A 24,385-nucleotide genomic window follows, 5' to 3' on the forward strand; every position below is an offset into this window, starting at 1 on the left:
TCAAGCTCACACAGTCGCTCGACAGGTCAAACCCACACTCGATTTTAACAGTCATGCTGATGCAGTCGCTCGACAGATCGAGCCGTGACTTGTCGAAGCGTTTTTGTGCTCGTTGTGCTGTACTCGTTTTGCTTCTGTTTGTGCGCTTGTGTCTTCTCGCTTTCCCCTTACTCCTCGCAGGTCGGTGTCATCTTTTACCTCCGAAATGTTACAAAATTGTCTCAGGGTCGATAAAAAAAATGGGACAAACTACAGCTCTTGGAACCTAATTCTTTTATTTTCTTGCCACCTCAAGACCTCAATAACCACCAATCATTATTTCAGGTACTTCTTTTAAGTTAACTCCAGCAATAGTCTCGGCCCCGACAGAGCACACGCCTGTTGTCCTAATTTTTTCAAACCTCCCCCTTAGCGAATTTCTGCCTGGTTTTTCCCTGAAATGTTCCCCATTAATACTTGATTTTTTTCTCTGCTCTCGACATCCCTCACATGAACGTGTGTAAGGCTACAATACCTGCGTGCGGGTGCCTCATATATTGCAGTAAGTGTCGCACTCTCAGTCTCGTGCGCTCATTTTGATTACGCTTACCTTCGATGCTCTTGCTTAAACATACGCACAAAAGCTTTATCTTTGCACTCTTTCTTGTCTTCTTCATCGTTGAGATATTTAGTTGGTAAAATGTTTGGTTACACTCTTAGATAGAATCTAATATATTTTAGGACTGAAATACTTCAATTGATGCTTCACGACATGTGCATTTTACATTAGATTTTGTGATGCCTCAGCTAAACTCCCATACTTGTAATGAAATTCTATTGTTCTGCTTATGCTTGTTCATGCGCATCCTTGCTTTTTGCACCAGACTTTCTTCGTGTATGAGTAAATAACATTTTTATAACAGCTTGTGCCACGTTGTTTTATATACTGATTTCAAAAATGTATTTACTTTTCATAAATAATGCCCGGATAGATATCAGACGTGCGTTAGTAAATGCATCTCCAGAAAAATATGCGATTCATCAAAAAAACATTCACAAACCAGACTTGTTTGATAATATCGTTACTGACTACATTTTTAAGTAATTTCATTCGTTTATTTGGCTTTTACGATTATCATTAGTTGATTGTTGTGATAATTCATTTGTGTTTTTTTTATTATTGTCAGTTTTCATTCTCGTGTATTATCAGCTTTATTGAGAATGAAAAGAATTATTACACTGTTCGAGATAAAGATAATTTCGAATTAAATCCTAACGTGACCAGGTCACGTAAAGACGTACCTATTAATATTGGAAGAATTGATGTCCTATCATTTAATTATTTTAACGTTTTGTCGAGTGAAATCTTTTGAACATTCATCCCAATGATACATATAGCAATTACGGCTTTTAATAGCAGTCATTTGAATAATAATCTGAGCCAGAGTTAGGAGTCAAAAACCACAATTTATGGCACAATTATGGCAGCTCGAGCAACTGGACGTCATTAGTCTCGTGCTGTCCAGTGCAGGCTTCGTGGCATGAGGCTCTCGAGAGCTCAGCGAGTCTGGCCCGTACGAGAGCTCCGGCATCACCTTTCAAATGGGATGTCTTTGGGGCCTGTGGGTGTGACTCATAAGGAATCTTTTGATGGAAGCTGTTTAACGGAAGGAGCCGTACGAGAGCTTTTCGATGGAAGCTGCTTAACTGAAGTAGCCGTATGAGAGCTTTTTTGATGGAAGCTGTTTAACTGAAGGAGCCGTACGAGAGCTTTTTTGATTGAAGCTGTTTAACTGAAGAAGCCGCACGAGAGCTTTTTTGATGGAAGCTGTTTAACTGAAGGAGCCGTGCGAGAGCTTTTTCGATGGAAGCTGTTTCACTGAGGAGCCGTATGAGAGTTTTTTTTATGGAAATCTGCCTAGCTGAAGGATCTGTGTGAGAGCTCTTTTGATGGAGTCCGCCTTACAATAGGAGTCGTATGAGAGCTTCTTTGATGGAGAATACTTAACTAAAGGAATCGAAATGAGAATGTGTTAACATTCTCGCGTTTCTTTGATCTCCATCGAAAGAAGCTGGACATTCGTATAAGCGCCCATCGTCTAGATTGTTCCATGCAGGAGCTGCCTCGAAATATTGTTTCCTTAATATATTTCTTTCATCGACGTTCATTCCCGAAGACCTTATTAACGCTACACTAAAAAAGTATTTCTGTTATTTTATCATTCAGTTTTAATTAAGGCAGTTTGAATAAATAATTAACAATGTGGAACAGTTAAACAATTATTAAATAAAATTTTCGTCCGTTGTTCACTCCTCACGCAGTTACGCACAGAAAATTTATATGAATTAATTCCTGACAAAATATGTAAGATGTTGAAGCTTATATTCGTGCAAAAATTTTACATCGTGAAAAGTTCCTTAATTTTCTAATCGAGGTCAGGATCACGAATAATAATGAGCTCCCGACCAACGATGAGCGCTTCCGTGGCTCCAAGCCTTGCAACCACGAAGAAATAAAACCATTTCTAATTACGTCAGCCAATCACCATTCGCGTTTCAAAATGAACTGTCCAATTGCGAACATGTAGTCTGTAGTTCATGTCATCGTGGAAGTCATGATCATGGAATGAGTTTGAGAGTCGGACTTATGCTATAATCCTTGACATTTTAGCGCACTCATTGATGAGCCTGTCGGTAAAAGCCTCAGTAACGATCCTTTGAAGAGCACCTAATGCCGCATCTCTTTCCTTTTAAATAAATTCGCTTGGGGAAAATTCTCTCGATGCCTATAATGATGGCAGCGCTGGCGCTAAGATAGCATCAGTGATGTCGCAGCTTGTCCTGCTCCACTAGGTAGCTCTAGAATATATTTGCATAGTTTATGACGGTACGTATCGAGTTTATTGTTATTCGTTGACATGTTATTCGTCGTAAATGTTTATTATTATTCGTCGTCATCTTGGTACATTTTTGTCAAACTCTGATCATTAACCAATCGACGCACTCGCATCATTAATTATTATTAAGTGTGCAGTTAAGGGGTTGTTTATTTACAAATTTTCTTTTAAGCGAATTTCTATAAAAAGTTATGCAATTTTCGGGCCGGTCAGCTCGAGTTTCAACGAAATATTTTTTAGTGTTAGTCGAGCAGTCCCGTGTAGCTAGGGCGTCGTTAGCGGCGATGTTCATTTCATTTGTTGGTGCCGCAGTTTTGGAAATTTTGACGAACAGGCGAAAGTTTGCTGACGAGTTTCGCTACAATTCGATTTTAAGATAAAATTCACCGCTGGAGCACACGATTCAGGCGCCTGTGAGTGGTGCTGAGAGCCGCGGCTCAGTCATGAAGCTGGTGTTTGCATAGCAGAACGACATGAGCTCAAACCGCATGTCCCAGTGTGCTTGAAAAATGGCGAGCAACATCCCACTATTTATAAAGCAGCGGAAAATGTTCTTGTCAGTTCTGTATTTCGAGCCTTGCAACTTTTTCAACAAAACTGTTGGATAAAATTCCAACTCCGGCCTTTTTGGAATCAATGAACAGCGAGATTGGTTCTCTATTTTTCTAATGAAACCTTGGAAGCGCGGAACGCCTAACAAAATCTGGAACCGCAGTTGCTTCCGTAGATTGATTCGAGCTGTCCGAAGCAGCCAGAAAAAAAGTTTTAATGAACTCGGGATGTATAATGCGAAATGTTCAGCGTATTTTTGACACAATTTTATGTTTAACCGAGTAAAACCTCATTTTGTTTTGAAATTGTTAGTTGAGAAGATGATTTCGAAATTTCTGTTTGAAATAAAATCAATGCGCGTTGATGGTGCAAAGAGTGAACCTACGTTAAATTGTTAACCTGACAGAGCAGCTGTGGCAAATTTGTCAGCTCTGATTTACAAGTTCTTCGTAATTAAAGCTAATAAAGTAAAATCGTTGCCTCGGCTAACTTCATGATGTAAAAAATTAAAACGCCGCATTTGGTAATTGAAACTTCAAGCATGATATCACCGAGTTAAACATAAATTTTCAAATGAATAAAAGTGATGATCACGTTTACCAGCCCTGCATAGAAACCAAAAATAAATTGATGAACATAACTCACTCCCAGAGATCTAACTGCTCAATTTCGTTGAGCTTTTTGCAAACGTTAAAAGTTTGAGAGCAGATGAAGTGTTGGTGTTTTTGCCGCTTCTTGAGCCACAAATTTGGCGGGTGCTGGAAATAAGCGCCTCGGTTCCGGCGATTACAGCCCGCTTACCTCGGGCAAATTCTCGCTTGAATTTTTGCAGCGCCCGCAACTCGGGTGGCGGACTTGGGAGCAAACTCGTCTCGACTGACCGCTCTTTATGAACTAACTCGTCTCGATTGACCGCTCTTCATGAACTAACTCGTCTCGATTGATCGCTCTTTATCTACTTACTCGTTTCGACTGAGCGCTCTTTATCTACTAACTCGTTTCAACTGAGCGCTCTTCATCTACTAACTCGTTTCGACTGAGCGCTCTTCATCTACTAACTCGTCTCGAATGACTGCTCTTTATCTACTAACTCGTCTCGACTGATAGTTGGTTTTATTATCCGCACTTTATACTACCATGTTGTTCTGTCGGAGTTCGGACCGCGGACTTGGCTCTATTATAATTTTCCACCTGGAAACTTGAATAAATATGTTAGTTGCAGTGCCTAACAAGGAATAGTTGTACAGATGCTTGGTTCAAAATGTCGTTCTTATGCCAGATCGACGTAGTGGGACAGGATAATCATCACCACGCTTGGATTCTTGTAGATTCTGCTAACGGTTTTGATTAGAATGAAATAACTATTTTTTTCCATATTTTCCGTGTGCCTGATGCCTGTATCAGTGCAGAGATAATGAGTGTTCCATTTTAGCCTTGATATTTGTTTCAGTGCAAGACTCCCCCTCCCCTCCGTAACCGATATCCTATAAACAAGAGCCTTATCGCCGTCCGGGCTCTGCCTGCGCTCTACGGCTCCCCATTGACGGCATACGGAGTCGTGCCTGATAAGAAGGCGCAACCTACGTGCCTGATACGTAACTTACGCGCCTGATATGTAACCTACGTGCCTGATATGTAACCTACGTGCCTGATATGCAACCTACGTGCCTGATATGCAACCTACGTGTCTGATATGTAACCTACTTGTCTGATATGCAACCTACGTGTCTGATATGCAACCTACGTGTCTGATATGCAACCTACGTGTCTGATATACAACCTACGTGCCTGATATGTAATTCCTACGTGCCTGATGTGAATGAAAACGCAACCTACGAGCCTGATAAAAAGGCACAATCAACACGGGCCTGCCAAGATGGTGCAGCATACGGTATCAACTAATTATATGGTCCTACCAAATCAAAACATATGCGGTCCAGCAGCCTTGCGTCACGAGAATGCAAACGCATGTGATGAGGAGGACGGAAAAGTTTTGTGACGGATGGCAAGTGGTACAGCACGTCTTTTGATTGGATGTGTTTGGGCTGGTTTTCAGAGTTCGTCACAGTGTTTCACCTCAAGCTGCTCTTATAGAACAAATGCAGGATAGAATTCTGTTTCTCAACGAGAAGCCTGTAACGCACTGCAGTGCTGATGCTGCTAGGCCTGCATTTGTACCTGATCGACCTGAATCAATTCAACATTGACGATAGAGAACAATGAACGCAGAACAGCCGTCGCATCCAGCCACTCTTGTCTATAACGAGAGATCGCACGAAACTGATCAGGAAATGTTACATGCTCGATGCCATGCGTTGGAGGAAGAGGCAGGGTCAGGCAAACTATGCGTTGAACGGAACCGAAACGTTCATCACTTTACCGATTGCTGAACCTCGGCCTACAACAATACACATGATTAAAATGAGCTACGCACGAGAATATCCCGTTTTTATCAACCCGTTTAGGTAAATTATGTAGGAATGAAAGAATAAACCAGACACTAAACGTTCATTTACTTCTAAATTATTGTTGAACCTTCCACCACTTTCATTTTGATCGCAACTTTTAAGGCTGTTGGAACTGAAACGTTAATTATTTTACCTAATGCAGTTTTATAGAGCAATAAGCCTGCCGCTGTCATTTAATGGCCACGAATTATTTGCCCTGACATTTGAGTCGACGTTTCGTTTGAGTCGACCGCCACATCTCCGACATCTTGTATTTTAAAACAAAAGTTGAAGCCGCCGAGACGCTGCAGCACCGAACGCCTCATTATGAAGCGACGGCAAACTTATCGGGTTTTAAATTGCAGCAGCAGAGAACGCCACCGACGACTTGCCAACAATGTTTTGTGAGACTAGAGAAGTAATGTCAATGATGTTTCTCCGCGCTTTTGCACTTCAGTTAAAAAAGAACCTTAGTAAATGTTTAGTTTCATTGATTATCACGCTGTCAAAAATGCTGGCCATCTTGTTTTGCACACTAAGTTAAGAAAATCTGATTTCGTACAACAAATTTGGTTGCAATTATTTCTATTTCTTTGACGGAAATCGAAATGCGGTCTCAGTATTTCTCATGAACTCGATTGCCAATTAGAACTGGAGTACCCAAACACAATATCAGCAATACCAGTGCATTATTTGGTCGTCGCAACTTACAATCCGCATCCAACGCAACGGATGTGCGAGTTAGCAAGAAAAGTTCAGTAACGAAGACCGATCGTTGGGCTCGTTAGGCGAGAGCTCCAAGCTTCTCCTGGGGATTAGGAGTCGTAATACGCGCTGTTATCTAACTAATTGTTTCATGGATTGCTGTAGCACATTCTCCACCTTATGTTCCTTCGATATTTGTTACCGGTAGCAGGCTTATATGCGCACTTGGGAAATTTTTTTATTCAATTTTGCATTTTTAATTAATTCAATGGTGAAAATAGATGAATTTATATATACCATCACAGCTACTGCTAAGATTTGCTTATTGGATCATGTTCCATTTATTGTTTTTCCTATTTTTTTGCCATTTGCAACATCCGATATTTCATCGTTCTTCTAGATGAGTAATTTAAGAATAATTAAAGATGGTATCACTATGACTTAATTGAGAACATTGGAAAACATTTTCGATTTTCATACTCAAGTTTTGTAGGTACACAGCTGCAAGAGCGCACTTCTTTGGGCACAGCGTGATGTCCACGATTAATTTTGAAGTTTTCATAATGTCTAACTGATTTCAAGATTTATATTTCACTTGAGAACAATCGATCGTGCTAAATTAAATTATTGGACTATAATAGTGCGCCGGTTAATTAAATTGAAATTATTTCTCTTGTTGTCGTGAACGAGTTCTTGGGGCTGGCCCTCTGCTTGATTACAGCACGCGACCTTAGGCAAAGAAGAAATAGAAAATATGTCTCTTAGTCGCAGTTTAATTAAATAAATGGATTACCCTGGTTCAATTATTCTTGTACCGTTGATGATCTGTGGTGCTGGATTTACTTTAAACCTCTTCGAAATCCTCTTAGTCCGCTGGGGCGCAATTGGAATAGTTAATCGCAAGGAAGAATCGTGATTCTTTGTCCATCATTTCTCATTAAAGCCGAGGTTATTGCCTGGCTTAAATACCATGTCATTTATGTGACAGATGTACTATACATTTTCTGCAAGATATATTGAACGTCACGGAATAAAGTTGCTCATTGTGTCCCGGATATCATTAAAAATCCAGATTCTACAATGAACTCTGGAATATTTGTACTCTGGCATTTATTTTTTCTGGAAGCATTTTTCCGGAATGCTATTCCTTCTATCGTGCTCGATGTGCTCCACAAGAAACGATAGAACATATACTATGCTGGCGTATCATTTTTCTAAGCATCATATGGCAGTGTACGATATGAATTTCGTTTTTCATACTCTGTATGAAATTATTCATAACCAAAGAGAAATAAAAAAATTTGACTCGACTGCAGCCCGCGTACTATTGGACAAGCTCCTGATAATATTTTCCATCGATGTCACTTCCATTCGATTTATTCAAGTTAAAGGAAAGTAAAATATAAAACTATTTTGAATATTTTCCAGTTGTATTCAGATTTGATACTGAATTATACGAAAATCGGTGACTTTTTTTTTTGTTTGCAAAGCTCAACATTTTTCTGAATTTGCGTGCTTCAAAATAATTTTTTTTTATTTTTTAAAAAGGCCTCCCACACTCACCATTCTATTCAAAATAATTGGTCCGACTTAGTGTAATTTCCTTCATCAATTTTTTTACGACCGAGCATCACGTCGGCTCCATCCATTCACTTATTATTATATTATAGACTGCTTACTTGAACAGATCGATTACTTGTTGCCGATGGCACCAGTGACGCTAAATAAAGTCGTACCTAAATTCGGATTACCAAGCTGCTGTGGGCTCACTAGCTCCGAAAGCCAACTAGGCCCAAACATCAACGTGATCATATACGACTAGAGATCGTCATTCGAACCTAATGATTATTTATTACAAGAAGAGTTCAAAATCCACTGTATCCATCATTAAATGGTCCAAGTTCGAGCTGTAAATTTTCCTGGAGATAAAAATTAAAATTTATCAATATAGCGCCAACAGAGTTACCGGATAACTATCAATGATGAGATTTCTACACAGAATTAATATTAAAACAGTATACGCATTGAAGCTTATCTCCATAGGTGTTTAAATTATGCATACTACGTTCACAAATAAACAGCCTACTCTAATAACACAAGACACACACCTCCGTCACTACTCCGCACCACACAATAACGGAGATAGCGTTTCTATCGCACGGGTATGAGTGATCAGAAAATTCTCTCTTAACTAAAATTTCCAGAAATTAAATGTCTCGTACTAAAATGTTAACATAGTTATAGTTGAAGTGACGCTGTATGAAGTGTGAAGCCCATCGTCTTGAGCTTTTGATAAATTTCAGTTTTACGTTTGAATTTTCAGTGTCTACAAGTGCAGATTATAATTTGGGCGAATTTGCATATATGAGAACATCTGTCTTGTGATTTCGTTTAGGCCTGAAGAAATCCATTTATGTTCGTAGTTTAATGAATATTTTGATCTCAACCGTGGGGGCATTCGGCCATATTATAGTATAAAATTATAAAATAAGATAATTTCAAATGCAATGGAACTATGGACCACGAACGCCTCCATTTGAGAGAAATACCGATAAAGAAATGCATATAGTTATTTATTTTTCCTGCCTTATCATTATCAAAAATTATCATCAACGTCTGTTATATTAACGTCAAACGAGGAAGTTTGGACCGTTAAATATATTTCCATTATTTTCATACCTTCTTATTCGGAAATTAGCTCTGACTTGCAAGGGATGGATTGTGGTCGGTGATCTGGGGCACTACTTTAAATTGTAAGCTATGTTATGGGCCCTTTTTAAATCTGTAAATAACTTGCAATTAAATCTTACATTAGAACTAGCATGATGCCTTGTTGAATATGTTGCTATCTTGCATGATATGCGCTTGCTTGCACACCCTCGCTTCTTTGACCTTCGCATTCCACGAGTTTGATTTTCTCAAATCCTACACATGTTTTTAAAGTTTAATTTATAGTTTGCAAATTTTGTGCATCACCAACGCATTTCGCAACCTCCTCAACTTACACGTTTGTCTCACACTTGACAGCGACCGCTGCACTGCGCTACCCGCCTCTACTTCGAGTAGCGGCGCTGTGCGTTTGTTGTCTTTGTGCTTTGTCATTTGAATTCATTTTCATATCACTGTTTTCTTTTCAGATTGGCTACGCTCGCTTTTGTAATTTATGCGTATTATAACACTGTAGTTTAATAGAATTATTTATCTTGATGCACTTGTTGTATTTATTCTTCCTTTGTACTCGACTCTTGTGGAATAACCTAAAGATGCTTATAAATATTTTGTGACGCTTCATATTTTGTAACACTACAGTCACTCGTTGCTGGTGAACTAATGTCTCTTATTCAACTTATATTCTTACTTAGAATTTTTAATTGAATTCAAATATATTAATGCTGTGCAATAATCTCTGGAAGTTTCACATCAGATTGCATTAATTCCCCAACTTGATCTTACCATCCATTGGGCATAGCTTGCTTGAGGGGTTCATGTATTTTTTGCAGACTCCCATTCCTTTAATAAAACTTTTCAACTTCACAAACAAAAAAAATTTAAGCTTTCGCTCGACATCCGTTCCATCCCTGTGACTATAAGCACTTACCTTAAAATTTATTATATTTTAAAACTTCTCAAATTGTTCTACTTCTCTCGCGGATTTGTTAAGTTAAGTTTAATTTATCTATATTTTGTACAGGGGAATTTTACCCAAGATTGCCCACACCCCCAACTGTACAGCTGATTATTTAATAATTTATTTAATCTCATGTACACGTTATTCGTATGTTTAATTGTATAACCTCGTGTCGTCATCATTTAATTGACCTGTTTCTTCTGTATTTGTCCCGAGCAGCGTTCTGCTTCTCCAGCGCTTGTTAATTCTCCTTATAACTATGTTGTTTTGGCGCGTTTTATACAGCGTTTGCTACAATGAGTTCACATGCTTCATGACTCGTTCTGTATTATGGCGGCCACTGACTTTTTATTGCATTATGGCACATCATGAGTTGAATTTTTCCCTTACTGTTGTTCATTGCACTAATTTGCGCATGTCTTGCTAGCTTTAACTCCAAATTATCAAGAATTGGGAGCCTTGATAATGTACCTCAGCACAACTGTCCCGAATCTGACAATTCGGCACCTGTAACTGACCTATAACATACTTGTATTATAAAACTTGTGATATATCTCTCGGTATTTTTATGATCTCACTGTTACTCTAGCTTTATAATTCATGAGTGTACAGAATATCGAGATCGTTGGCCACTAAACTTGCTATGAGGTGCCTTCTTCGTAAACACTCGCTCATCCATAATTATGCTGCAGTAATATCAAAATTGTAATTTATAAAAGCTTACGTCGAGTGATAAGAATCACTATGAATAAAGTGGTTGTAAGCACTCATACGTGAGCGGATATATGTATATTTTTCAATTATTCTATTTCAAACATCTTTTTGTTATATTAATCGATGCTCGAGTTAATGAGAGAGTAAGAATTCTTTAAAATACCATGCGTTCAACTTGTGCATTCCTTCTTCTGGTGAAAATTTTGAATATAAAAGTTATAAAGATATTTATTAATTCACTCAAATGAGCCTGCATATGGCGTCTCAGAACAAGTTTTTTGTCCAGCGAAATCGTTCATTATTGGCGTTTCACTGCTAAACTAAACATCGTAGGCCCTGCCGTACTATTAAAATTCTGTTTATGGTCGTAGTTGTGGAGCTTTGAGCTTTATAGGTAATATTTGTGTTCCCATTAGGGTTTGATTCATTATATATTGTTTTTATTTGTGTGTAACGATGTTATCAATAAAATTGCAAATAGGATGTGCATTTAAACGTTCGTGCCGGGCCTTCTCATCAAGTAAGTGATAAGTTTAGTTTTAGATTTAAATGTATACCTATATATATATTCATTGAGCTATATTATGGCTACTCTGCGTGCCCATTGTCATTTGTTTGGTTAGTTTAATTTTTTTATCCAACTCAACATTTTTCGACGTTACGTCGCCACTTTGAGACTTAACAAAATCTTGAAACGATACACAACGAAAAATATAGTTCAATTTTGATTCAGTTTCCCTTTTGAATCGATTTGTCCGGTGAAAAATTTCTTTTCCGAGCTTAATTCAGTACAATTAAGAGATGGAAATCTGAAAAAATTATAAACTATTTTTTTCACCAATTGAATCACCATGCAAGATCATCATTAATATCTTTTGGCTATAATTCGGAAAAAAATTTAAAATGCGTGTATTGGAATCTTCACACGTCCAGTTCATTGCTGATTGCTTCCAAACGTTGAGTTTTGCACCTCGGTCTCGTCATGGTTTGCGGTTCCACTCTCCTCCAAACAAGTCCCCCGCGTCTCGAAAGTCGCGAAATTTTCCTCCGGTGAATTAGGGAAAGCTTTTACGAGTGACAAGCGATGCATTTTATTGCCTGACTTCGGCGATTGTTTCCCAATATGCACAGTCTTTGGCTCAGTCCTTGCGTGAAATGGATTAACGTTCCACCGAAGAATTCTATTCGAATCGTTTTTATTTATTTATTGAATATAATCTTCGGAGTTTCTATTACTGCGGAGCAAAGTTGAAATTTTCGCTATACTTCCTACTTTTAAAGCGGCTTTAAAAATATTCATTTAACTTTTTAGCTGGTGAACTGTCAGTATTTGTGTCGGTCGTACCTAAATAACAATAATTCCCACTGTTCTAGCACCTCGTTAGAAGAATTAGATCTGGAGGCCAAATAAAAGTCCCCCTACCGCTTTTTACAGAACAACTAAAATTTCCTTCCGTAAATTTCTATCGTTATGGATTGTTGATGATGGGGGTTACCTATTGATTGTTTTGAAGCACTGCCTTTGTGGAAGAACTAGCCGTCGGTTGCGAATACGGGCGCTCGGCAGCAGAGGTATAACCGGGAATATTACTGCGGCCCGGATAATGCAATCTAATGTAGCCGCTCTAGTTCTTCATCAGTTCATGATATCAATGCGGCGTTCTGTGACAGACCCACCTTGTATTGCAGAAGGTTTTGCGTGAAAACTTGGTTTGATTAGTGTGTATTTTAATATGAAGCATTCATTGCAGAATACTCATTCAAATCATTTCAGAATACCGACGTACATTTCATTGCAGAATAAACCGCACTTTAACATACACTACAAGGACAAATAATTATAACAGAACACTTACTAAAATTCATCGCAAAATATACATAACCAATTCACTGTAGAAAATGCACAACTCCATCACAGAATTCACACCAGTTTTTCATTATATTATTCACACAAAACGATTCCACACAGTTCACTGCTGTGTAAGTCTCATAACTGATCGAGGTCCGACGCCATTCGCGATTACGCGCTGATGCCCTTATAGGTTCATCAAATAAATCTTGGACCAACAGTGGGGAGGTCTTTTTCTGAACCTAAAATCACCTTTATGCGTAATTGTAACGACTTCAAATTGCCAATTAATGCTACTCTAGAGTTCTATCGACTACTGGTTCAGGAAAATCGTCTGTCATTATTTGTCTACCGGAACCTCACGCGTATTGCCGATCGCTTAAAAGTCCGGTCATTGCAGCGCCGGCCGACCATCGGCCGTACGCGGGTTTTGCACCCTTAATTTTTTAGAAAAATGGATATGACACCTGTTTTACTTGCGTTGAATTTAGTTTCATCTTCAAATTTTAACTCGTAATTATGGTTGTTTGAATGTAACTGCTTTATTTTATAGCTGGCAAAATTTATCCGCTCATTAATTAAGGGACTTTCTCCGTTCTTTTGCATTCTTTCGTTCAAGCCAGCCAAGGCTTGTGTATGACGTGCAAGTGTTCAGTTCATGCTCCTCAAATCCGTCCAAGATTAATATCTGAATATATGTGTTACATGATACGATTGCTGAACGTAACGCTTAAATATTCCGACGTACAAGCAACTACTGATGATATTGAGATTACTATTCGACAGTCGCCATTGATTTGTTGAATTATTGTCTTTGAAAGACCGCAAAACATTTCATCAAGACATTATCAACACAAACATCTCATCGTATTGTCATCAGCATTTTTTTCAAAGCAAAAATAAGACTAGTAGCACCTCTGAATCCAAACTCTAATTGAGCATTTCCATTACCAACATATTTTGAATAATTTTTTTAATTTATGCTCAGAAATGCATTAGGCATTTTTGGAAAGGTTAGTTAATTATTTCAATTAGAGTCGGCGCTTGTGACAGCAATGCCAGGATTCTGCGAGCGACGCGAACACAGACTCATTACCACGGTCAATACACGCGGTACGTGAACGCGCCGTCGCCGTGAATGCCTTCATTCCAACGACGTGCGAGGCTGACATTCCTTCTGTGAACCCTAATTAAAAACGTTACCTTACCTCACAATATTACGCCTCTTGCAATAATGATAAATAGTAGTCTTAATGATAACATTATTGTTTAAACGGTGAAGAGAACACAGAAGTTTAGATCGAGGAGAAAAGTTGTTTGGTATCGAAAGCGATCCTCGGCGAAAATCAATTAAAGGATAGAAATTTTACAATTACGGACTAGGGGCCATAATTTCAAAACTCGATAATTGAACGTAAGTACTTACGCTCTTAATTCTTGTCCATGATTGGTGGATTTTGTTTGAAAGGCCGCCTATGATTGGCTGGTGAACTTACGATCTCTTAACTTTTTTTTGAAAGTATAGGCCCATGTGTCGGCCGTTACATGTACTCATGACGTTACTCATACCCGAGTTAGTTTTGAAGTTCGGCCAGGCATAGCCTTATTTGTTCTTTTAACTTTCTGTCTTTTAACTTATTCTCGAGACGTGGTGAAACTGTGTGACAATGTTTTATGTCAGTTTTATGGACTCGAGATGCATAGCTAATGCAAAAGCCAGCGTTATCTACTTATCAATGCAATTCTTATTAAAACGACTTATCGCCTTCCAATATTATAGTGATGGATAAATATGGAGCAAAGCGATGTGATATTAAATGACGTAAAGAAACATCATTAAACGACTTTATGAGACTCGAGAATTCAGTCAACGCTTAAAATTCATCTTTTTGCATCTCAGCAAAAATGAATAATAAATATATCCGGGTTCTCTTTTCTTCCCTTCTTCCCTCCCCGCAGCAGCAGCCATTCCCAAAGGTGCATTGCAATAGGAATGACGCAGCAATCAGCGGCCTTCTGTGGCCATCAAACTCTCATTACCGCGCCGCAGTTTTAAATTAAACGAATAATATCGGCGAGTCGTCGAACTCTTCCGCAACTTCTTCCTTCAACAGCCCCAGCAGCCATGTTTGTGAGGCATGCAGCCTCAGCAGACAGCCCCAGCAGCCATGTTTTTGAGACATGCAGCCCCAGCAGCCATGTTTGTGAGGCATGCAGCCCCAGCAGCCATGTTTGTGAGGCATGCAGCCCCAGCAGCCATGTTTGTGAGGCATGGAGCCCCAGCAGCCATGTTTGTGAGGCATGCAGCCCCAGCAGCCATGTTTGTGAGGCATGCAGCCCTATATGGCATATTCGTAACCAAAATTGGAATTTGGATTAATTCTGACAGCCGACGATGACTTTGTAGTTATTTAGACTCGCATTACAATGGCATGTTTATAATTGTGTTCAAACTTCCTTAATCGAGAGTTTTATTTAATGTCATTTTTCGTTGCACTTTTCAACTCTTGAACTGTACGTTCGCTCTCTAAGATTACTAGGATCCGTTACGACAGAGTCGGAAAAAATGAATTTCTAAAAGCCAAGGAATAAATATGCAATTAACTTGCATACACTCGATGATAACCAAATTTCCTCTTGCATGTTTGATGTCGACTCGACACTTCGTAAAATTTTGAATTCTTTCCTCATTTGAATCGTGTTTATTGAGGAACTTCCTGCCTTGGAATTTCATCAGTTTTTTTTTCGTGCTCAATTTATTCTGGAGTTTTCAATCGAATTTGATCAGCAACTTTGCTACTTGCCGGTCCCTACATCAACGCGGCTCTTCAACTGGAGGAGTTTTGCATGGAGACGATTTATTTTTCTTCACGCAGAAAATAAACTGCGAATAATTTTTGTGGATTTCCAAGCTCTCCACTTTGAATAGATAAAGATTTCTCAATTGATGTCTAAATTGAACGGTGCGCTTTGACTGAGGAGAGCTATTACGGCTGTTGAAATTTTTCCTTTAAATTTATATTATATGAAAATTATTGCTTTTGATGTAAGAATTGGTTTCACAATTGAAATGTTTTTCACAAAACGATTACCACAAAATTTTTGTCAGAAAATTAATATTTAAAAAATGCATAATTTTTAATTTTTGTGTCTCAAATTCTCATTCCTGAGTTTTATCTCACAGGATATAAATGCCCCAACACAACCGTGTGGATTTGATGGGGATTCGTTATCATGCAAATGATTGTGAGAAATTTCTTTATAATTCTAAATGGCAACAAGAGGTTCTTCCTTAACAGCTGCCTCGAATGCCCTTACAATCAACATCGTTTATTCAGCTCTCCCTTCAATAAAATGAATGATTTGGTTCTAATACTCCCCATATCTCATCACTGACTTTAGATTTAGATTTAATTGAATTGTTCTAGGACATTTTCCTCTCCTTAATTCACTCAAATAATAAAGAGGTCGTGTTAGAAGGTTATGCGAAGAGGTCGTGCTAGAAGGTCATGCTAGAAGGTCATGCTAGAAGGTCATGCTAGAAGGTCATGCGAAGAGGTCGTGCTAGAAGGTCATGCGAAGAGGTCGTGCTAGAAGGTCATGCGAAGAGGTCGTGCTAGAAGGTCATGCAAAAAGTGAAGGTCATGCGAAGAGGTCGTGCTAGAAGGTCATGCAAAAAGTGAAGGTCATGCAAAAAGGTCGTACTAGAAGGTGCAGTGATTGACAGGAGTGGCTGCTGATTACTGCCTTGTGTCACTGAGTGCCATGAGAGGCTGTTGATTGCTGCCTAATGACAATCAAGAAGCTGCACGAGACATCCGATTTTTCCAACTTCCAGAGCTTCCCTCCTGACATTCAAGTTCAAGTTCAGTTAAGTTAAGTTCCTGCTACTGTGTCAGAATCATGAAAACTTCAGACCGTGTCAGAATCATGCTGGTTTAACTTCAAACCGCATCTTTTGAATTCTGAGAACCCTTTACACATCCAGAACGCAAACTGAATTGACGAAATCTTCAAGTATCTAAATTCATTTATCGGGTTTAGGGATAAACTCATCGACTTGTAGGACTCGATATCGACGGCTTCGAAGTCCCGAGTGCTAAAATCTCCTTACACTACGCGCACCAACACTCGCTATTGAATCCCAACTCCAGCTTCACGCTCCCCAACTCTGGGCACAACTTTGGTGGCAGACGATACTTCTTCAGTCATGAACAAGTTGGCCAATCATGGAACTAAGTTTACCGCGTAAATCTGCAGCTACCATCGTAATTACTTTTTTAAATTGTTATCAAAACGGCATTTCTAAAATAACCGTATGAAGGACTGCAAGACTTTCATAGGCCAAGCCTTTTAGGCCGGGTTTCTGTTTTGCTTTACCCCCAATATTAAAAATAGATATTTGAGATAGATATTTTATCCTTTTCACGAAACTATACAGACGTAAATTTTTCCAGCCATACTGTAAAACGGCACAGATTGTTTTCATATGACCTGATAAATGGTTCCAGTCTTTTCTATCTTGCTCACTTCTTAGTAAAAAAATTTGATGGCGTAGACTGCTCCATTTATTTGTATCCAGCGCGTCAGGCTTTTTTTCTGGGAAAGCTAAGAGTTTTCTTGATTTGATAAGGGATATCGGTTGCGTATCGTCCCTTATTTTCGAGATATCTTAGGATCGATGATTTTGCAATTCAAATGCCAGAATTTGGGTTCTAGCGTGTATCTGCTACTCTCCAGATCTGAGGCTTATCAAATCAAAGGCTATTTATAATGAGCCTTTGAACTTTGGCCAACGATTTCTTGTGGTGATCACGCCATGATTTTCTGTAGAGCATGAAACCCAACTGCGGATTGCTCGACTTGCGTCTTCACTGCAAGGCTAGGCAACTCTTTGTGCATTGAGGCAGCTTATGGGTGAATGCACCGCACGCAAACACAACTGCGGTAAATAATTTAATCGGCTTAAGTTGCTTTCTCACTCCTTGTTTATTTTTGACCGCGTTGTGCCGGGATGCAAGATGCGACATGTGTGTCATGTATGTTGCATGGTATCGTAGGTACACTGCATGCATGCAATGCAAGTGTGCCGTACGCCATGCATCACAGTATGTGGTGAGGCTGCATGCGAAGTATGTGTGCAATGCTCATGCCTGTCTGGCCTCGTCGGTCACCAAGTTAATACTCATTTTTGGCTACATAGTTGCCGCTTGACGATGATTCAATTTTTTTCTACGCTCAAACTCTCTATTTGATTTAATATCTTCAATCCTTGATAATTTCGGTAGTTTACTTTCAACGTGTGTCAGAACATGTTTAGGTTTTCTAGGAAAAAAATTGTGATTTTTTCACCGAGTGTTATCGCGGACGTGACCTAGAGATTCAGTGGAAATTGTTGCCAGTTATACCGGCGGCCATCGCCAGCCAGCCATTCAGCGACAAATTACATAGGAGCTACAATTTTTTGAGGGTACGTTTGATTTTTTTGTTACCGCCAACGCTGTGCCGCGATGTACAGAAATGGCCACATCAATATAATATTTTAATTCGACATTTTACTCGACGTGAGTTGGCGAGCAATATTTTATACGACTCAAAACTTCAATGGTGAAACACGAATATGTTCTCTCTTATATTATCATGCATAGTGCGGATGCTTTTACAAGTAATCATGTGCAAGTTAGTTATAAAAGCCCCAGCAAAGCTAAGGTTCACCTACCAGTGATGTTATTTCAACTCCAGTGAAAATCAGTAACGCTTTGTCATAATGCGCGCATTTATATCATGATATTCCTCCAACAATGACACGTTCAAGGATTGTATGCCACTGATAATATTTATTAATTTGTACCGGATCTTCTCTTGTAGCTCAGCGATGAGGAACCGACCAGCCTCGGTCACCTTCATCGTCTCAACTGAATGTTTAGGCCAGCGTCGTTTAGCCTGAGCTGCTACGTTGCTTAGTTCAAAAATATTTCATTATTCTTCATTTCTCCCTGACGTGGCTGATGTTCTTAACGATGAACTCAGCATTTATCCGCATTTATTCTTGTTTCCAAAACGCCTAAGAAAAATGCCCTACTCCAGCTGAGCAAACAAACTAGCTCGGGCGCAATTCCAACTTCTGCACCTCACGGGTTCAAAACAACTCTTGGATTATGAGCTTGTCTGACTGGGTTAAGAAGTCAAGCTCTCCCGACACTGCAGACATGGCGGCAAGGGCGCAAAAAATTGCTATACAAAGAGAGTTTGCGGCTATTTATATATATAGTTGATGTGTCAAGTGATAACCATTTATTGAGCGAGTAAATATGTATATTGAATTTGTATGATAATAATTAAATTGTTAAAAGCTCAAAAATTGTTGGCTACTTATTTTACGTGATGCAGAAAGGCGATAATTGAATACAAATGAATTTTCTTCGTCGTCAATGTGCGGATAAGTTCACAAAAAACTATTCAATAGGTTACTGAAAAAATCAGTTATTGCCGCGTTCAACGAAATGCAATTCTTTAATTTCGTTATCTCTGAGATAAGATAAGAATGTGACTGAGAAGAGGAGTCATGAGAGCGCGCGACCAGTCTACTGCTGCTGTGGCTGCCGCCCGCTGCGTCGTCCTTGGCTTATATATATAGTTCATTATACAATTCAATAAATTTGTGCGAATGATTTTAATGTATTACAATTACTTTAATTTATTCGAATGACGAAACATCGCACCTTGTGTTAATAAATTCCTAATTTATTATTTCATGCAATTAAGGTATAAATGAAATTTTTGAGACTAAATCTTGAATTTTAGGCCTACTTTCATAAGTAGTGGTTACAAAAATGTACATAATAACATCGTTTAGTCATCTTTTAAATATTTTTTTAAGTTATGCCAAAATATTTCCAGCCCTCAGACAACATCACTGAACGCTCATCTTCTTATTGATGAATGATAATAATTTTAAATTACGCTGCTTAACGTTAATAGAAATCACAGTTTTCAGCCCTGATGGCTTACAGTTCCATTCTGATGTTCTGGCGAAGGCTTACGGAAGGTTTGCCTAAATTTTCGGATTGCACGTCTTGGAGCCGCAATGTTGCTTCATCAAAACCTTTCGCAGATACTGTGAGTTTCTTTTGTATAGAATCCTGACCAGAATTATTGTTTTTCATGAGATATCCTGTGAGTAATTGGGGGCATATTTTAAACCCGTTGTAACGATATTCACTGTGCACTTTTGGTAATAGAATTAACGTGTATCAATCGCTAAATTCTTCATTCATTTGAGTGCACATTCCTTTGATGTACCTAGATTCCCCAACGACTTTCCTACCAGAAATTCATGGTATTTAGCTGACAAAAATCTCTTGGAAACGTTTTAGAGTGAATATGAAGCCTATTTGAATTTTATTTTATAGTTTTTATGATTATTCGCCAAGCTTTCCACTTAAAGTTTTTTCACTTTCACGAATCTGGCCTGATGAATTTTATCGCGTGGTCTTACAACTGAACCTGAACCATAAACTTCATCTTATTTCACAAATCCTGTTCTATTTCCCATCTTTTTTAAGACTTTTACCCCGGATTTTTACCATCTCCTCATTCACGTCTGCGCCGTCGAAAAGAAAGTGGAACTCCAAGTCTCATGTCGGCTGCAATATCGATGTCTGTCTTGGGACTCAATGCTCCCAATCCTGCAGACCCTGAGGATATCTTCGATTTTCTTCTTTCTTAATTACGCCTCAGCTGACGGTTTTATTCAGTCCACGGCTCTTAAGTTACTCTATTTCATCAAGATGTTACGAGCTTCTCTTGATTGTTACTCGAGTTCAAGCTGGGGTTCTATTCAGTTTCTAATCGTCGAAATTTTTGCGTTACATGTACACGAAAATTTTTCATCAAGGTCTTTCTTTTGCGTCTAAGCCGACGCTTTTATTCTCGACTCACGCGGTCCGTTCCTCTAATCAGATCTTTGATGAATTATAACAACCCTCTGCGCTGATATCACGAGTCACCATTAGTTTGATATCATGCCACTTAAACTGCATTCAGTTTCATTCTTATTCAAGTCACGGCCTCCGCATTCCCTTTTTTATTCATGCCACAGTCTCTCACAATATTCCTTTCTTCTCAAATTCTCGCCGCCAGCGACTGCTTCGAATTCCGTTCCTCTATCTCGAGTGCGTCTCATTGCCCGCCTGACGTGCGTGGGCTCTTTTAAAGCATAACGGCCTCATTTAAAATTAAAGCCGGTCCTTTGCCACAGATCGTAGGTTTTTGCGCGGCCACCGACAAATCACCCTTGACTGTCATCAAGTGTGCCTTGCCTAATAATGCCAGCGATGCAGCATCTGCACCTGACGCATTAACGAGAACTTCTCCGTTGCCATCGATATGAAAAACAATGCAGATAAGCATTTCCATGCATGAACGAATGCCCTCCACTGAAATGAGCGTATTAAATTCTTCCAAGTGTGAGATTTTGGGGATGTTTTTTTATTCATTTGCAGTCTAAAAAATTTTGTCGTTTAGATATCGAATTTTATAGGCTAAACAATTGATTGTTGCGCGAGATTTTTAGATGATGGCGCAGTCTGCGAGGTTTATCGCATTTCGAGAAATTCTCAATCTGACTTTTTCCAAATACTGAGCAAAGCTTTCAGATCACCATACTTATTCGTTATTGAAATATTCCTGGGCTTTTTATCAACAAATTTTTCTCGTCAGTAAACAAACTTTTACTCAAATGATCGTTCAATTTATGTTCGAACCCAAATATGCCGGGTCGTACATGCATCTTGCAAATACATTCTTGAAAGTTCATGTTTCAAGCCTTGGAAATATCTGAAGACTGAGCATTGTAATATGCTTTCAACTTGCATTTTTGTCTTACATTTGGTTCCGGGAAATCCATTTCGAGATGAGTTTATTCCTGAAGTAAGTGGCGTTCGCATCTCGTCCGCCGACGTGATTCTTTTATACGCGTCGTCATATTCCTAGGCCGCTTCGAAGCCGCTATGCGCAACTCTTTATGGCAGGTCATCTCCATTCATGTCACTAAATAATCTATGCCATTGCTCGTCCTGCCACGTCAACGGAAGACAAATTTTTTCCAGTCCTCTGTGGCTTTTTAAGCCCCTCGCCAAACTTTGAGAATTATGCATGCCTCGAACTAAAATTTTCCTTGGATTTTCAAACAAGCCTCCTAACTTTCTCGACGTGTTCTTTCTTGTTGCGGGAATATAGGGGGCCTTGTTTGCAGCGTTTGGAAAGGCAAGAAGCGTTTGAAGCGGAACGTTTTCTAAACTTTGTTTGTTCGTATTATTTTTAGTGATAGCGGGCTTCGGGTAAAGTAAATCCCATGCACGACTGGAAACTCAGAGAGCCATAATTTTAGTGTCAATTTATTTGTTCGGCTAGTTTTATTTATTTAATGTAAGTTATTATTACTTTTTTGCTAATTATATTTTCGAAATTTACACAAATACTAATCTATGTTCTCTTTTCTTTCCCATCTTCGCGTTTTTGGACGAATGTTCCAACGATCGTCTTCAAACCTTCACATCTCAACCTCCTTCGGCGTCCATCATCTTCGCCTTCGTCGTGTGTCTCTTCTCCACGGATCGTTCGTCTTCTCCCTCGCCATGCTCGCGATTTGATAACATTATTACATGCTCTGAAATGTTCTACGTACGCACTTTTTGCAATATCCCTACAATATCTACAAATTTAACGAACATCTATGGCTGCTTAACTCTTTTTTATTCACCGACTCCTTAATTCTGTCTTGATCCGATTTGCCAAATACCTGCACCACATTCAACCACTTCTTATCCACATCGACGAATCTGCTCACTCTGAACGACTTGTGCTCGACCATTGCCAATTTGTTTGTTCTTTTCACCGAATTTTTAATAAACTTTCCTACAAATCTCTACAATCAACCTTCGATTAAATTGAATCGACCTATAAATCTCTCACTACTAACATTGATGAAATGACACGAAAAATTCGAAAACGAAACTCATGGGAAACTTCAAAAAACCTTCATGGACTTGTTCTCACCCGGCTATTCTGGCATCGATGTTTCTTCATGAAAAAATCTGGGCCTGCAGATGGCTTTCTTCCAGAATCGTTCGCTGTCTCTGGTGGACATGTACATCGACACCAGCGAACCCACAGAAAATGTTGGGGAAATTCAGTTTAGCCTGGAGTACAATTTCAACGAGATGACCCTCATCCTACGGATTATGCAGGTAAGAGATCTTTTTTTTAATTACTTACCCACGTCAGGAACTTGGGGAGGCTTTCTATTTTTTACAGTTTTGTATGAGTGCTGATGATGCATCTATTGCATACATAAACAATTTGGGAAAAATAATCGATTTTTGATTATGGTTAAACGAAATCCGTGGATCGTGCAGGTCGTTTTTTGTATTCTAGTATATGTTTTGTATTCAATTGCATTGTATTCCCTCAATTCCCAGATCTTATAAACTTTTGTATTGTTATAAAATACTAACCTAAATTTTGAAAACTATCCTCCTGAAATTACTCGAATACTTAAGTTAAGGACGGAAAATGTTCAACGATCATAATGAACGAATTGGCAATTTCTTCTCAAGGCAGTTGAAAAGTTTTTCACGCCACATAATCGCGACTGAGTTATTTTTCGCCTCTTAAAAATCGAGATTTTTAAATGTATTCTACTTGCTGATTCATTGCATTAAACGGACAAAGATGGCAATTATAATTGTTCACAATTTAAACGATATTTTGTGCGCATGGGCTCTCATAATTTCTTCAGTACAGAAGAAGTTTGTATTGTAAGAGGTAATCTCCGTAGTATATGACGTGACGTAACCAGCTCTCTGACAGTGAGTAAAATGTTTATCATGAATTGCGATCGCGAATTTTATTCTTCTGCGTTTTAAAATCTTTTGGATTCGATGACGTCAGCTACATTTAACACATTTACAGCGACGCACTCATGAGCTATTCACATTTCCTATGAGATTAAAAATTCCAACCGATTAATTTTCTGCTGGCAGCACATCTCGTGCTGAAATGATACGATGTCGCATCCTCTGAAGTGGTGTCCAGAACAACGTGCCGCTCGCGCTATAATCCTTGTCATCAAAGCTTGTGGGTTTTAGATATGCTTCAAACGGCTGAACGCTCTGCTCTGCCTTTGAATTTGACGCCATTTTAGTCATAGGATTTACTTACATCATGTTTATTCTGTCGTTCTCTTATCTATTCAAGTATTTGGTTTATTACGTTTATTCTGGAGCACCTCGTTCGCAACCCTTGCCTGGTTTGCTCAACAGATTAAGTCAGATTACGTTGAATTTGCTGAGATTTTTAGCCGACACATGGACCAGCAAAGATGAATCCTGCTGTTATTGCGCTGCCTATTCTTCATGCTGACACTGCCACTCAAATGTAAATGCTGGTGCTAATCTTCTGTTCGAAGCTGGTGCTGCACTTCATGTTGGAATTACCATGCTGTTCAATGTACATGCTTGTGCTACAGTAGTGTACATTCTAACACTACCCTGCCGTGCGATGGACGTGCTAGCTTTACTATGTTATGCAATATTTGTGCTAGAACTACAAA

General features: G+C 38.9%; 1 protein-coding gene across 4 annotated transcripts in view; it reads left to right on the plus strand.

Annotated features, from left to right (window-relative positions):
* Positions 1-24,385, plus strand: part of LOC108683021 (synaptotagmin-7) — a 100,883-nt gene that overhangs the window by 26,368 nt on the left and 50,130 nt on the right. For 2 of the 4 annotated variants that reach the window (XM_047884567.1, XM_018172294.1), the window contains exon 2: positions 22,881-23,021. In XM_047884567.1, the coding sequence (XP_047740523.1) occupies positions 22,881-23,021 (141 nt within the window). Of the gene's footprint in view, positions 1-496; positions 542-19,733; positions 19,891-22,880; positions 23,022-24,385 lie in introns of those variants that run through there. The other 2 variants (XM_047884566.1, XM_047884565.1) reach the window with 2 other exon arrangements.

This window comes from Hyalella azteca, unplaced genomic scaffold, assembly GCF_000764305.2.
Source record: "Hyalella azteca isolate HAZT.00-mixed unplaced genomic scaffold, Hazt_2.0.2 contig15624, whole genome shotgun sequence".
Taxonomy (NCBI): Eukaryota; Metazoa; Arthropoda; class Malacostraca; order Amphipoda; family Hyalellidae; genus Hyalella; species Hyalella azteca.